The sequence below is a fragment of the Microtus pennsylvanicus genome, chromosome 1 (assembly GCF_037038515.1).
Source record: "Microtus pennsylvanicus isolate mMicPen1 chromosome 1, mMicPen1.hap1, whole genome shotgun sequence".
NCBI classification, from domain to species: Eukaryota; Metazoa; Chordata; class Mammalia; order Rodentia; family Cricetidae; genus Microtus; species Microtus pennsylvanicus.
In genome coordinates, this window is record NC_134579.1 from 205,724,953 (window position 1) to 205,740,881 (window position 15,929).

General features: G+C 44.9%; 1 protein-coding gene across 1 annotated transcript in view; it reads left to right on the forward strand.

The window, feature by feature from the left end:
• Positions 1–15,929, forward strand: part of Mthfd1l (methylenetetrahydrofolate dehydrogenase (NADP+ dependent) 1 like) — a 185,809-nt gene that overhangs the window by 91,145 nt on the left and 78,735 nt on the right. The window contains exon 20 of the mRNA XM_075949714.1: positions 375–486. Coding sequence (XP_075805829.1) covers positions 375–486 — 112 coding nt within the window. The remainder of the gene's footprint in view (positions 1–374; positions 487–15,929) is intronic.

Below are 15,929 nucleotides of genomic sequence, written 5' to 3' on the forward strand. Positions count from 1 at the left end.
TTGAACTCAGGTCCTCATGCTCTGGTGGCAGGCATTTTACTGACTGAGCCGTGTCCCCAGGCCTGCTTGTGTTTATTTTTAGGTTGAGCTGTAGCCCAGGCTGGTTTCTAACCCCTCCTGTATCTGGACATGACCTGGACCTACCGATCCTTGTGTCTCTACCCCAAGTGTTGGAATGCCAACACTCTATCTGGCTCCACGCTTCCTGGCTCACAGTACTTTCAGATCTCTTGGGAGCCACTGTGCTTTGAACATGCAATGTAGACTTGGAACTTTAACATGGAGCACTCTGTGACACCTTGAGTCCCCAAAAAAGCTTGGTGTCCATTCTTCTGTTTCCTTTATGGTCCTAATTTGTCCTTGTTCTTCTGTAGGGGACACCCGTGTTTGTGCACGCTGGCCCCTTTGCTAACATCGCTCATGGCAACTCGTCAGTGTTAGCTGATAAAATTGCACTGAAGCTGGTCGGGGAAGAAGGCTTTGTAGGTAAGTCGTTTTGCTTAACGTTTAGTGATTGTAGACTCTTGATGGAATTGAGAAGATAATGGCTGGGATAGAGTATCGACATGAAATCCCATCTTTTATACCTCTCTTTGGAGAGGGGCTCGGTACTGGAGCTCTATTGTTCTAGCCCAGTACCATTTATATTGGTGAACCCTTGGTTCTGTGGTCCGGCACATATGCTCTTCAGAGCTCTAGGACCTGTCAACTGAATGACCTTGGACATATTTTTAAGTAACTTTGAACCTCATCTATAAAGTGGTGCTAGTGAAATTATTTTAATTCGTCATCCAATGGCTATATACTCATATTCAGAACCTACCACATTCAGAGCTCGGAAATGGGGATCCCGTGGTTAGCAGAGCTGATCGAGCGGCAGGCCTTGTGGAATGTACTGTCAGTGATGGACGCACAGGAGACTGTGGTCACTGCCTGAGCTGTTAGCGCTCATCATAGTACTAGTAAAACCAGTGTTTGTTTCTTCCTGGAATCCTGGCATGGTTTTGTAACCTGATAGAAGGGAGGTTCCCAGCTAATAGACTCAAGGTTTATTTGGTGGATTTTTTTTTTTTGAGACAGGGTTTCTCTGTGGTTTTGGAGCCTGTCTTAGAACTAGCTCTTGTAGACCAGGCTGGTCTCGAACTCACAGAGATCCGCCTGCCTCTGCTGGGATTAAAGACGTGCGCCACCCCCGCCTGGCTATTTGGTGGATTTGTCTTGTCTGCTGTCAGGAGAAGCCACCTGCCATAGAGTTTTCGTCATGGTTACTAGTCATGGTCTTGGGCCAGAAGGATGAAGTTATAAAGAAGCCGAAAACAAAAACTAGGATTCCTGGAAGTGTACTGGGAGGGTTTATTAGATTTTACCCTGTCAGCAGGCAGCTCCCGTGATCCTGAAACTGTCCATAATCAAGTATAACAGTTGCTTACTTCTCGCTTGGTCATCGGCCTCGTGCAAGCTCAAAACATGAGTTCTTTTAGTAGAAAAAAAATTCCACTGGGCGGAAGAGCCTAGATCTGCGCTTTCAGGCTGTGACATCTCAGTGTTCTTTCAGCATTATTGAGACTGATTTAAGGATCCCATTGTAGACAGAGTCTGGATCAAATGAGGATTTATGTAATTCCATCCTTCAAAGATCTGTGTAATGCGGCAATCATCTTCTTTGCTGCTTAGGCACCAAGTCCGCAGCAAGAGTGACTAGGCACGCTAAGTGGATTTGCTCGGTGGAGCATACGTAGCAGTGGAGCTAATGGCCGAGGAGGCTGGGGGAAGAGCAGATACCGAGAAGATGGGCACTTAAGTGAAGAGGTTCTAATGCATCGACTGTGGATAAAAGGGCTCCTAGCGTAAAGCACTCTGGTGTGTGCTGACAGAGCTCTCTGATTTATCAAGCAGGTATTTTCAGAATATGCATCATCATGACAAAATATCTTTAAATATGTTGATGGTGTCTGCAAAGCACGCGAGCACTCCTGTGGCCTGGACAAGACATTAGACCCTGGGCTTGGCGGTGTTCTCATGGGGAAAATGAGAAGGCGGATCAGATGAGGAGTGGGATATGGAAGGCGGTGCTGATGCAGGGTTAGATATTGTGGGATGGGGGCCTCCTTTTGGTAGTAGGAAACAAGAACTTTCCTAGGGCTCAGTGTTCTCTTTGGTAATAGCAGAACCGCTTTGCTATTATATTCAATAATATCCAAGTAAAAATTGATTTATAAAACATAGGCAATTACACAAATGTCAACCATGCTTCTGATTACTGCTCTGATCCTGTTGTGGTCTGAGGAGAGAGTTCCATGGTAATCTTCTTGCCCAATGGGAGAGTCAGGACACTCTTCAAGGCATGTTAACTTACTGAGCCTCAAATGCCTTGTGTGTAAAGTAAAGCCATTTAAAAATATTATAATTATGTGTTTATGTGTGTGTTTGATGGATGGGGGTAGCCATGGCACACGTGTGGAGGTCAAAGAACAAGTTTGTGGGATCAGTTCTCCCTTTCCACTTTAACATGGTCTCTAGGGTTTCAAACTCAGGTCACCAGGCCAGCTCAGCAAGCACCTCTACCCACTCAGCCATCTCACCAGCCAAAGTAGGGTTTATAAAAGAGCTTTCTTCAGAGGGTGTGGCCACTGTGCCTGTCAGGTTCTGGCCTGACACCTGCCAACCCTTACCCAGTCCTCATTGTGACTCTTCCCCCATTATTGATTCCTGACTAGGAATGGTTAAGGTCCTTCTATGAATCGGGTTTACTGTGGAGTGATAATGATTTTTTTAGTTTTAGTTTAGTTTATGCATCATTAGAGTCTGCCATCTTTGCTATGCGGCAGGAGAGTATCAGCTACTATACCGCCAGTCTTCAGAACATCTTCCTCTGGAAGTCACCAACCCTCCTTTGCCTGGACTCCAGGCACTTACCTGAGTCTCAGCAGAGAGTGGGGTGCGCTCAGGGGGGCGGGGACTTTGTTGACTGACATCTCTTGGATAGAATCTTCCCTGTTTATGGTCACTTAATATCACATTCAGTTCTGCCCCAACATCCTGGCCAGGAATCCTTTTGCCTACCCAGAATAATTATCCTCAGATAATGGAATCAACAGTCCATTTAGTCTCCCAACAGCCCGGTGTTTATTTAATTAGCTGCATGAATTTGTCGGATGAGAGTAAAGTGCTTCAATGAGAATTTTAGAGAAAGTTGTGCAGCGACTGTAATGGCCCCTTCTTGTGAGCCAGTGGTTCCTGTGGGAGTCCACTCAACCTCCAGACACTGCTGGAACACAAACCTCTCTTTGACATCAAACCCGAGTCAAGGGTTATTTTTACAGAAAAACACAGAAAAGAGAAGTATCACTGACTTTGACTTCCTATTTTTAAATTACTATTATCTCATTTAAATTATTTATAAGAATCTCAAAACTGTTTTCAAGCCTTACCTTTTGCTACTTGAGTGTGTGCACCTGGAATTGCTCATGCTCATAGATGAAGGTCCTTATAGCCGATGGTTGCAGCCACAGGAATCCATGGTTAGAATTTGTAGGTACTGCCTCTTCCCATGCTTACATACTGATAGAATGGGCCAGATGTGATAGCTTGTACCTGTAATCTTGGAAGACTAAGGCAGAGGGACTGTGAGTTTGAGGCCAACCCACACTTGTCTCAATAACTCCAGAATACTCCACCTAAATCAATGAATAAATCAATATAATTGTGATATGATGCCATGCCAGTGTGTCTTAATATACACAGCAGTTGATCGTGTTTGTATTGCTCCAACTCCTCTGCATTAGCCCAGTTTCTATTTCTATAATATAAAACCACAGATTTATATTTTAAAGAAAAGAACTCCGTTTTGACTTTTGTTCTTTTCCTGGATTGTTGGCCTGAGTCTTCTGATGATCTTCTTATTGGCAGAGTTGTGAGGCAACAAAAGGCATCATATAGCAAGAATGTGTGTGTGTGTGTGTGTGTGTGTGTGTATGCATGGGTGTGGTGTGTGTGGGTGTGTATATATATATGTGCATGAGTATGGAGTATGGATATGTTGGAATGGGTATATGTGTACATGCATGAGGGCGGTGTGTATTTCTCTCACCCTTTTTAAAAATTGGTTTTGTTTCTTTTGTGTTTTGACTATTGCTTTAGAGGAGCTAATTCTTGTACATGTGCATGAAGATGCCTTAGGAGTCCAGAAGAGAACATCAGATCCCCCGAGTAACGGGTAGCTGTCACCACATATATTGGTGCTGTGAACCAAGCTATAAGAACAGCCATCACTGAGCCTCTCTCCATCCCAGGGGAGATGCTTTTGAGACAGGTTCTCACTTACTAGTTTTATTTGGCCTGCTCACTGTGAGAACTAGGTTGGTAGAGATTCTCTTACCTCTGCTTCCTAAATTCTGGAATTAGAATCCTGTCAGTTCTGAATACCAGAGCTTGGTTCAGGTGCCACCCTCTCGTGCCTCATAGTGTTTATTTAATTCCAATGGAAATTGGGGAGGGACCATATTCCAACACAGCACTCTCTTGCCTTGAAATGTCTTTCTCAATACATTGCTGAGTAAAGGGGACTTGGGACCACGACTTCAGTCATCTTGCTTTGCCTTCTTCTCCATCCTTTAGGACAGTTGTAAATCTTCCCTCTTGAGTTTTAGGGGACTCCAGTGAATAGCTCCACCCAGCTACTGACTTACCCACGCCATCTGTTTTTATTGCAATAAAGTGTTAAATACTCCATCCTTTAGGTAGAAGAAACCCAGACCAATCTAAACATTCCTATAATTTCATCCACCCTTAAAAAAAAATCTGAGTTAAAGTGTCCAGCTTCTGAGCTCAGAGGCTCCTGGAACTCACTCTGCTCTCGGCCAGGGCTTCACTCTGGTATGAAGTTCATTTTTGTGTCTTGAGTAATCCTGGCTTGAGAACTGGCTTGTTAGCAGTGTGACTGGAGGGGCATGCGAACCCGCAGCTGCTGAGTCTGGGGAGTGGAACTTAGGCATTGTACTCAGACAAGCTTCACTGTAAAGATGCTGATTCAAAGTGTCCCTGGACATCTGATTGCAGGAACTCAGTGCTGACACCATTCGCCAGCCTTGCAATGCTGGCCTCTCGCTACCACACTTGTGTTCTGACAGACTAGACCTCTCTTTGGTTTGGGTTTGGTTTTTAGCAGCCAGTCTTCAGTCCTTAAAGAAAATGATAATAAAATTAAGGGAAGCTCAGGGATAGAGTGCTTTCCCAGCATGCCCAAGGCCGTGGGTTCAATCCCCAGCACAGATAAATGGTAGAGGTAGGCAGCAGAGACAGCAGCTCAGTGGTCAGGAGCACCAGTTGCTCGACCTGGATTCAGATCCCAGCACCCACAAGGCAGCTCATAAAAATGTCTGTAGCTCTGGGTCCAAAGGATCTGATGCCCTCTTCTGGCCTCAGTGGGCCCTAGGTAAGCATGTGGCACACAAACATATGTCAGGCAAAAGACTCATATACGTAAAACTTGATAATCAGTAAATAAGATTGAAATGTTCTGGTGATAATACTCCTTGGGAAAGTATACAGGTTAAGTTAACCAGTCTCCTTGTTCCCAACACTCAGCTTCACCAAGTCTTGATGTGCTCTTCCTGTGTGCCTTAGGTTCAGGTGTGAGTATGTCATAAGACAGATACCTAGGGATTCCATGGCAGAGGTTAGCATGGCCGGGACATTGGATTCAGTTCCCGGCATGGCGAAAGAAGGCCGAGATTTGACGTAGTTGAAATTTCTGTGACTTGGCTGCTGTGACCTGAATAGTTGACTGCCTGGTTCTCCCTCACAGCAATACTGGGTGGCAGAGCTGGTGATGGGCCCTCGTGGATGAAAGCCTTGGGTTTGAAGTTAGCTCCCGAGCTCAAGGGACCAGTCCTGGTTACTCTGACCTTACCCCTCCTGTCTTAGATGTGTCTTGAACTTGTCTTCTGTGTGTGTCTCCTTGGCCTTCCACTGTGCTCCAGGAAGTCTCACACATGCAGAGCAGATGGTGACATCATGCCCCTCGACTCGACTCCTAGAACCATTAGTCAAAACAGGCATCTTTTCTCTAAAAATTATCCCATCACAAACATCAAAGCAATATGAAATGTGACGCCATCTTCTGTTCCCTCTTCTGCTGCTCTGGAGCAGTGGTTCTCAACCTGTAGGCTAACCTCTCTCTCCAGAAATAGTTACATTATGATTTGCCACAGTAGCAAAGTCACAGTTATGAAGTCGCAATGGAAGTAATTTTATGGCTAGTGGTCACTGTAACATAAGGAACTGTATTGAAGGGTCACAGTTTCAGGAAGATTGAGAACCCTTCCTCTAGAGGGAAGCACTCTCCAGGTGGGACAACGTATCATTTTTGGGTATACATTGATACTTTCATAACAAAAGATCTGCAATAAACTTTCTCAAACCTACTCTGTTTGCAACATTAGGTTACAGTCATTTCTTTAACAGCACCCTAGACCCATAAAATGTCAGACACCTCCGTTTATTATGTAATTAAGGATCAAACAATTTAATAGGTATTTGTAACCTAATAGTTTACTGGCTGTCTGTAAGAATCAATTGAAACTAATACTGTATCGTCCTTAAGTAACTCCCATACCTCATTAACAAGACACGTGTTAGGCACCACCCAACTCTACAAACCCTAGACCAGATGTGTTCAGCCTCTCAGCTTCAGCGTGGTTCTTTGTTCCTACGGCAACCGTTCTGACTTAGCTTCACAAAGTACAGAATGTTATTTAATAGACACTTCTCTTGAAACACTGACCTGCTTCACAGTAGTAGGGCTTGTCCTGCCTAACAGATAATGCCTTTCTGTCCTCAAAACCGTAAACTGTTCCAGACTGGAGAGGTGGTTCAGTGGTTAAGAGCACTTGCTGCTCTTACGGTGGACCTGGGTTCAATTCCCAGCACCTACCTAGCAACTCACAACTGTCTGTAGCTCGGTTCTAGGGGCTCCAATGTCATCTTCTTGCTTCTGAGGTACCAGGCTTGCATGTGATGCACAGATACATACATGCAAACGAAACACCCGTACACATAAAATTAAATAATAAAAGTAGTTAGGTTTATATAAGTATTTTTTTAGAGGCATTTTTAAAAGAAAAATGTTTTAAAAAGCCATTCTGCGTGTTAGGAAAGCTCAACCTGACCTTGACCTTTTCTTTATGCCCTCCATGATGCAAATGTGTCTAAAAATGAGCTCTGTGGCTCATTCCTATTTATGATTTATGTATATTCCAAACAGCATGCTTGGCATATCGTTCTGCTTATCATCGTAAAATGTGGAGTTCAAACAAGACCCTTGTCAAAACATCGTGATGCGGAGAGATTAGTGCTGTGAGGGCTGACATAGAATGACTTTAAAAAGTGGTCCTGAGGTTAAGCTGAAGTTTTGTAACTCGTGATTACATGAGCCTTCTAAAGGATTTTCTCTAACATCCATTGCACAATCGGTTTTCAGATTACGTTATATGACTGCTATCCTAACCCATCTGGACCAAGAACATCTAGCCTCAGGGTGCTGGACAGGAGCCAAATTGCCTTTTATAGTTCCAAATATTGCAATTATGTGAGGTTGTTTTTTTACATTTTTTAGCAGTATTTGGTGTAATTACAATATGATACTGTTCCTCCACAAGGCACATAGTGAATTTTGAACAAGGAATGCTGGGAAACTGGCAATTCCTAAAGGAGTATAATTTAGTATGCCTTGTCAGGGACCTCTTTGCATCTTTGGAGAAGGGTGTTCTGGTGAGGAAACAGATTGCTTGTTGCTCTCTAAAAGCTGCAGGCCTCCAATCACCTGTAACTATAAATAATTCTCATCATTTCGCTATTAATGTTTTGGTAGAAAGTCTGTCGCTGTGAAATCGGCGTAAGGGTGTAGGGTCCTGTGGGCTGCTTGTCTAACTCACAACAAAGCAGAGTTTTAAAAGCTAGAAACAAAAGAGGTGTCTGGATGAAATGATAACGACAGACAATAGAAGAATTTAAACAAAATTAAAAGTAAAAAACGCAGGAACAGCATTGCAGTAAATCACATCCCTCTTGGGCACACCTCGTCAACCTGGCCAGGATGTCTGTAACCACTGCTATTACTATCTTACCCTGGAGACCTAGTGGGGTAAGAAAGAACATTGTAAAAAGCATAGATAACTTTCTCTTATTTATATATGTTCATGCAGAGATAAAATCCAAGGCACCAACTTAAATTTATCGTAAGTAATAAAAGTTTTAGCTTGCCCAGTTGGCTGCGGTATAAATATGTAAAAGTCAACAGTCTTCCTTTATGTCAAGGTTAAACATATTATAATGTGGAAAAATGATCCTATTTATTCATACCCTTCTCCACGCTATAAAATAAAATAGGAATACATTTAGCGAGACATCAACGTGGAGAAAGAAAAATACAGCCATGTATGAAACTGAAAGTTATTGATACCTTGAGTAGTGATCCCATGTTCTCTTTGTCAAGCTGATACCTATGGCTGTTCCATGCTGCACTGACTTTGCTCCAAAAGCAATGAGGGAATGTGCTGTGAGCCTTTTAGAATGCACTCCCTTTTAACTTCTTAAAGGGATGTTTTCTTTTAATGTTTGCATCAAATGATTTCAGGAGCTCTTGGATTTTTCAACATTTTATCTTTATCTGTATGTATGTGTGCACGCCTGTTTATCTGGGAACCGACCCCAGTCCTCTGCAGGAGAGCAAGGGATCCTATTGACCAGTCTACCTCTCCAGCCCCCAGTTTTTATTTTTTTAACTTTATTTTGACACGGGACTCCATGTAGCCCATGCTGGCTTCCAACTCAGTGTATAACTGAAGCTGGCCGGGAGCTGCTGTCCTTCCTGCCTTCCTCTCTGAGTGTTGGGATTACATGCATGTGTCACCATGTCTGGCTCCATTTGTCTAGCTTCTAAGAGAATTGGCTTTATATGAGAAAAAGAGAGGGGGGAAAGAGAAAGCAGACCCTAAATTGACCACCTCTCCTGCCTCCTTTGGAATGTTCTCAGCCTGGTCTTGTCTTTATTCAGCACAAGTGGGTTTGGCGTTAGGAAAATGCTACAGCACTTGTTCTCAACCTTCCTAGATGCTGCAACCCTTTAACACAGTTCCTCATGTTGTGGTGACCCCAACCGTAATATTACTTTCATTGCTACTTCAGAACTGTGATTTTTGTTCCTGTTATGAATTGTAATGTAAATACCTCGTACGCAGGATATCTGATATTCCACCTCTAACGGGGTCTCGACCCCCCAGGTTGAGAACCCATGGGCTGTATAACTGTTATTGTGTGGCCCAGAGCATCATGTGTATAAACAATATTTTATCATGATGTTTATTATCCCAGCAAAAGGAGGACATTACAAAGATGGTTTCTTCCTTTCTTCTCTCCCTCTCTCCTTCTGGTCCTTTTGTTTCTTTCTGTTGGAATCTTCCGGTGTCCGGGCTGCCCTTAAACTCACTGTGTAACTAAGAATGACCGTGAATTTTTAATCCTCCTGCCCCCACCTCCTGGGTGCTGGGATTATGGGTGTGCCCACCACGCCAAGTATGTATATACAGTGGCCAGGATCAGACCTGGTGCCTTGCGCAGCTAGGCAAGCTTTCTAAATCAAAGTTTTATCATGCCCATGGGCCATGCAAAAGGGCAGGTTGAAGCTGTTCCCAGAAAGACTGTAATTCCTAGCATCATGAAGCCAGCCTGGAGGACAAGTTCATATCCTGAACATTTCAGTTAATTCCATGTGGAGAAGTCTCCCTTGAGTCTAAACACTTTTAAAGCAGTATTTATTTTATCGTGTAATATTCCACCTTCGGAATACAAACTCTCTGGCTTCTGCCATGCATGCCTGCTTCTTCTCTCCAGAACCTCCTCCTTGCTGTCTGTGTCCCCTGGTGGGGCCTTAACTCACCTCAGGTGTCCTGCCATGCTCTTGTTTATCCCAGTGTCCCTCCTGAGCACCCCATCAGACCTTCAGTGGTTTGCCCCTCCTACCTCCTGGCCTCCTAGAAAAAAGAAGATGGAGACCCTTGCTAAACAGATGGGGGTGATGAGTGGGGATCAGGAAGCTAAAACCACTTCCCAGGAATGCTCTGGAAACCCCGGGAAACTAAGACTCAGCAGGCTCCTGCCCGAGGTGACACCTGATCAGTAAACCGCCACAGCAGTGTGGTGGTAGGTGTCTGTTTGGAAGAGCAACCTGCGTGGTGGACCATGAGCTCCAGCGACGCGGCTGTCCTTGGTGGTCACTCATGCTGGTGGTGGGGATGGTGGTGGGGATGGTGGGGGGGGGTGGCGATTCTCTCTGACACAGCTGCTTGAGAGTCTCCCATGCTCTTGTCAGTAACCCGACCAAGCGAACTCATCGTTCCACCGACTACTCTGGGATTCTTTCTTTGGTTTGTTGTCAGCGCCCTACCTAGGGTGCATACACGGTTGTTGACATCTCTTCAGGAAAAGGCACAAAGCAGGTGGTGACAGAGATGACTCGGCATGAACTCACTTCTTCCTGGAGAATCATTCTGAACACTACCGCTTTCGGCTTGAGGGTGACCATGGTGGATCCCAGAAGGTCTTAGCTTTCCCAGTCCCCACCCCATCTCTCTGTCGCTCTTTCTCGTTTATTCTGTCTCTTTCTGTATGTGTATCTCTCTGTGTGTTTCTCTCTCTCTTGAGACAAGGCTGGTCTTGAACTCACGTATCTGAGGATGACCTTGAACTTCTGATCTTCCCACCTCCACCTCCAGAGTGCTAAGATTACACACATTTGCCAACCTTGCCCAGTTTAGGAGGTGGTGGGGGTAGAATCCAGGCCCTTATACAAGCCCTCCACCTACTGAGCAACAGCCCATCCTGGAAGTCTTTTGAAAAGGGGTATGCCTCTCTTCCTTATTCCCCACTGGTTGGGACATTTAGTTATGATGGCGGGGACTCCAGCAATAATCCTGGACCCCTGGGTAGTAGCGGCACCAGATGACGGAGGAGTTGGTACACCAGCACAGAGTGCCAGCTGTGATCATCATTTATGTGAGAGAAAATCACGCTGGTATTGGCATTGTGCCACTTCTTCATGGCTCCTCATGTTTGTGGGTAAGCCTAGTCCTGATTGGTTCATTTGTGAAAACAGCCTGCTTGTGGACACCCTAGTATTTTTTTCACTTCAATTATTTCCTCCTGTGTATTACGCATAGGCTACGGAGTTTCCTTTCTCTGCACGGCATTAACTCTGGGACCGAAATCAAGGTGACATTTCTAATTTAGAAGAGAGGCAAGGTTTGCTCGAAGTTTAACTGATGAAAGAACTGAACTTCTAGGGGCAGAATGTGGTTAGAACTCTTGGTGTGATGTGTGTATGCCTGTAAAGGTCAAAGGTCAATGTGAAGTATCCCCCTCTATTGCCTTCCGCCATACCTTTTTGAGACAGTTCTCTTGGGGAGGCGGGAGCTCAGCTCACATTTGTCTAGATTTGCTGGCCATTGAGCCCCCAGGCTATTCCTTTCTCTACCCTCCCAATGCTAGGTTACAAACACACGTGTGGAGCCTAACTGGGTGCTTGGCATCCAAACTCAGTTTCTCAGGCTTGTGCAGCAAGCTCTGTACCCCCTGAGCCATATCCTGGCCCCAGAACTCATTGATTGATGAATCAGAGTCACAGCACTGAGGAAACCAGCTGTTGGCTAAAAAGCTTTGGATTCAGCCTTGAATCAAGACAGCAGAAACCACTATTATATTTGTGTTAACCTGGGAGTGCCGTGGGATATACGTGTAGGACTCTGGAGGGTTTCCTGTTCATGGTGTGTTAAAATCATTCCCACTCCAAACTCTCTCTTTTGTGTGTATTCTAAACCAAGAAGGGGTTTTTGGAAACAACTACTTTCATAGTTATTTTAGGTATTTTGAGGCATTATTTTATGAAATTGCTGCCTGGTCTTAAAAAGTAAAAGCCATCTACACTCACCCAAAATATTCATGCAATTTTATAAAATAAGCCAAAAGACTAAAGGATATGGGGAGAAAAATACAGATGAAGGTAGTGCTGAGATTGCTGGTGTTTGGCGCTCAGTATGTTTGGACACAGAAATGCCCAAAGCCATGATCAGTGTCTAGAAACTGCGTGAAACCCAGCTCTCACCTCGGTGCCGAGTCAGGAGTTAGAACAGACACATCTGCCACTCAGTGCAGACTACATTGGAACTCAGTGAGAGATGACAGCCAGAGTCATTTCTGTTTGCCCTGCCCCCACCTGCCTGGCTTCAGCTGGTCGGCCACTGCCTGCATCTGAACTGCTCATCCCAGGGTAAGGCAAGTGTGAACTGCTGTCCACAAACCCCATCGGCACCTCCGGCAGGCAGCTTGAAGCTCCCAGCCCACTCACACACTGCCATTACCATTTATATTAAGCTCTGTGGACAGCATCCAACAGCCAGTCTTGGCATTAGCCACACCCTCTGAAATTACAGACCCAAATTTCCTCCTTTTTCCCTTCACCGAGCATACCAGACGGCATCCATGAGCGGTAATAGCAGAAGGTGTGCTAGGCACTTGGCTCTGGTCCTTCCTTCCCACGTCACAACTCTTAGGACCATGGGGGCCTGTCCCATTGTGCTTTCATACATTTTGAACATATGTGCAGAGGCAAAATAGAATTCAATATTGCGTGTTTGTGCTCTGAAAATGTTGTAGACGTCCAGATGGCCCCTGTCTGACACAAACCTCACAATAGTAGGAGAGCATCTCCGTTCTGTGGACAGCATCCTGGGAAATTCGGGATCTCCGTTCTTTTTGGCTGGTGATAGTAACATGATAGATACTAGGCAGTCAGCCCCACCATCACCAAGGAAACCGCTCGTAGGCTGCAGTGCGATGTGCCGTGAGGCTAGAATGTTCCGCGGGTTGGAGACATAAAATGTACTATCATCAGCTTATCGTATTCTCAACTTTGTCTGTGTGTGTCAGGACAAACGAGAAGCATCTGTGCATATACCCTGCATCTCTAAGCTCCGGCCTTGTAGATTACCCCCCAGAGTGTAGCATGAGCCTCTCTAACTGCCGGGGAGTCATCTTCTAGGGAGAGAACCTCGTTATCAGCCAGTTGTCCCAATAAAGTAATCCACATGCTCACTACCATTTTGAAATACCAATACCTTTAATGACCTCTTTTAACCATTTCAAGGAATGAGTGTTAAGGACACTTTTTTTGACTTTTCGAGACAGGGTTTCTTTATGTAGCTTTGGAGCCTGTCCTGGATCTAATTCTGTAGGCCATGTTGGCCTTGAACTCACAGAGATCCACCTGCCTCTGCCTCGCGAGTGCTGGGATTAAAAGCATGTGCCACCACTGCCTGGCAAGGAATGTGCCCTTGTCTGGCCCTCTTATTGCTGTGGCCCATTATTCCTCCTTCGTGGTATCACCCTATTTTGCTCCATGGTCGGGTAAGTCATCCACCAGTATTTTCAAAGTTCTCCTGGATGTCAGCTGCCCTATTCCCTATGGCGCCGCACAGAGGTTGCTAATGCTGGAATGAGTGATGCTCCCAGGGGCTTCTTCTGCCCTGGGTACCAGTCCCGAATGGGCCAACACTACCGTGGTCTATTTGTAAGAAAAGGGCAAGCCCCTCCCCCCGCCCTGCTCTTTTTCTCCTAGATAAAGATGTGGGTGATCCTTTTCCCAGAGAACGTTTGGCTAAAATCCAGAGGCAGAAGTAATTTCTCTATGAGCCACATGTGTGCAAGAGCCATCCCAGGGTCCAGAGAGCTGGCTCCACTGGGAAAGCACATGCCATACATGTGTAAAAACCTGAATTTGGATCCCAGCACTCATATGAAAGCTGGCGGTAACCCCAGCACTGAAGGGTGGGGGTGGGAGGATGCGGCAGCCTCCTGGAGCTCCTTCACCCACCTAGCTCCATCAGTGAGCTCCAGGTTCCGTGAGAGACCATCCCTCAAGAGTCGGTGCTGAGCAAATGAGGAAGACCCTGACTTAGATTCCTGGTTTCCGTGTATACACGGGTATGCGTATGCATGCACACATACATATATACATGCCACATGTGTAAGTAAATTAAAAAGCACATCCAAAGATTATAGCTTTCACTTTAAATATATTTTTGCTTCTATCTTCATGATTTCTGGGAATCTAGAAATGATAAAAAGAACTTCCTGGAAAGCCAGTCTGTTTGCTTAGTTTTCAGACTCTGTGATCAGTGAGTCAGAACGAGCTGTCCTGGCTTTGTGAGCATGTCCTTTCTACATGGGCTTTATGATAAGATGTGTATACCTCCACATTCCTGCATTCTTCCTTTCATGTATTTCCATAAACCCCTCTTATAGGGTTTATATGGAGAGGTGGCTCAGTGGTTAAGAGCACTGGCTGCTCTTCCAAAGGTTCTGAGTTCAATTCCCAGCAGCCACATGGTGGCTCACAACCTTCCGTAATGAGATCTGGTGTCCTCCTCTGGCGTGCGGGCATATATGGAGACAGAATGTTGTATACATAATAAATAAATAAATCTTAAAAAAAAAAAAACCTCTTATAGAAAAAGCTCTGTCCTGTCTTTCCATTTTGTTAAGATACACTTGTTAGTAGCTAAGCCAGGCAGAATTCTTTTTCTTTCTTTTTTTTTCTTTTTTATCCTAAGCCACAGCCTCACTGTGCAGCCGAGGCCGACCTGACTGGCAATCTTCCTGCCACAGCCTCCTGAGTGTAGAACTATGGGTGTGTACCACCACCCTCAGCTTCAGAATTTGTCTGGGGGCAGAGAAAGTGGACATACAGCCCACATCTCAGAAGCTGCAAGAGGACAGCTTTGCCCCATATAATCATCCAAAAAGCAAACTCACCTAGTCCAGAGCTTACATTTTTATGTGGGCAGAAAAGCTAACATGTAACATTGGGCACACCTTTAATCTCAGCACTTCAGAGGCAGAGTTCAAGGCCACCCCAGTCAGTAGAGTGAGTTCCAGGGCTACGTAGTAAGACCCTGTCTCAAAACAATAAGTAGAGTGCATAACTTTATTCTTAACTAAGCATTTTGTTGCAAAATTTAATTTTCCCTTTGACCAAAATCAACTTCCAAAACAAGATAATTCATGATGGTTCTAAATTACTGCATCTAATTAATCTCTGGAGAAATGGAGAAAGTTCTGAATCCTTCTTTCAAAGTACATTGGTATTTTTTTAATTTCTTAAAGCATGTTACTGTATGCACACACACACACACACACACACACACACACACACACACACACACACTATCCAAGTGGCCCTGTGTCCTGTTGGTTTATCATTGGCTCTTTGAGGCCGAGTCTCCCCCTGTAGCTCAGACTGGACTAGAACTCACTGTGTAGACCTTACTGGCCCTGAGCTTCCCAAGCGTCCTGCCTCTATGCTCCCCCTGCCCAGTGTTGGGGTTGCAGCCCTGTATCATCACACTTGACCCTGTGGGCTCATTGTATGCTGTTAATGTTCCTTTTCCTCCCCTAGAGTACACCCCCAATAGCTTCCTCATGCTCCGTGCCTCAACTTCGGCCTGGCCACTGGGCATGAGGGAAGGGTCTTCAAAATAACATTAATTTGTGGTTTTACCGATCTCTTCCTTCAGACTCCAAATATGTGTTCAGTAAGTTCATTTTTTTTTGTATCCTCTATGGAAATTCAACTCTTTTACATTTAATAAAGTCAAGGGACCGTGAATTACATAAACAGAACCTACAGAGCAGAAAGGATTTTGTTTTTAGTAAAATTTCGTAGGCCTAAGACGAGCTAGCTCCTCACAATTAATATGTTTGAAACCGAGGTCACCGTTGTTTTTCAGCTGTAACAATAATGTGGAGCCTCCCTTGGGGGTGACTGGGTGACTCATCCCGGTTACTTAGTCTTCTTCTAGCCACTGAGAAAATAACTA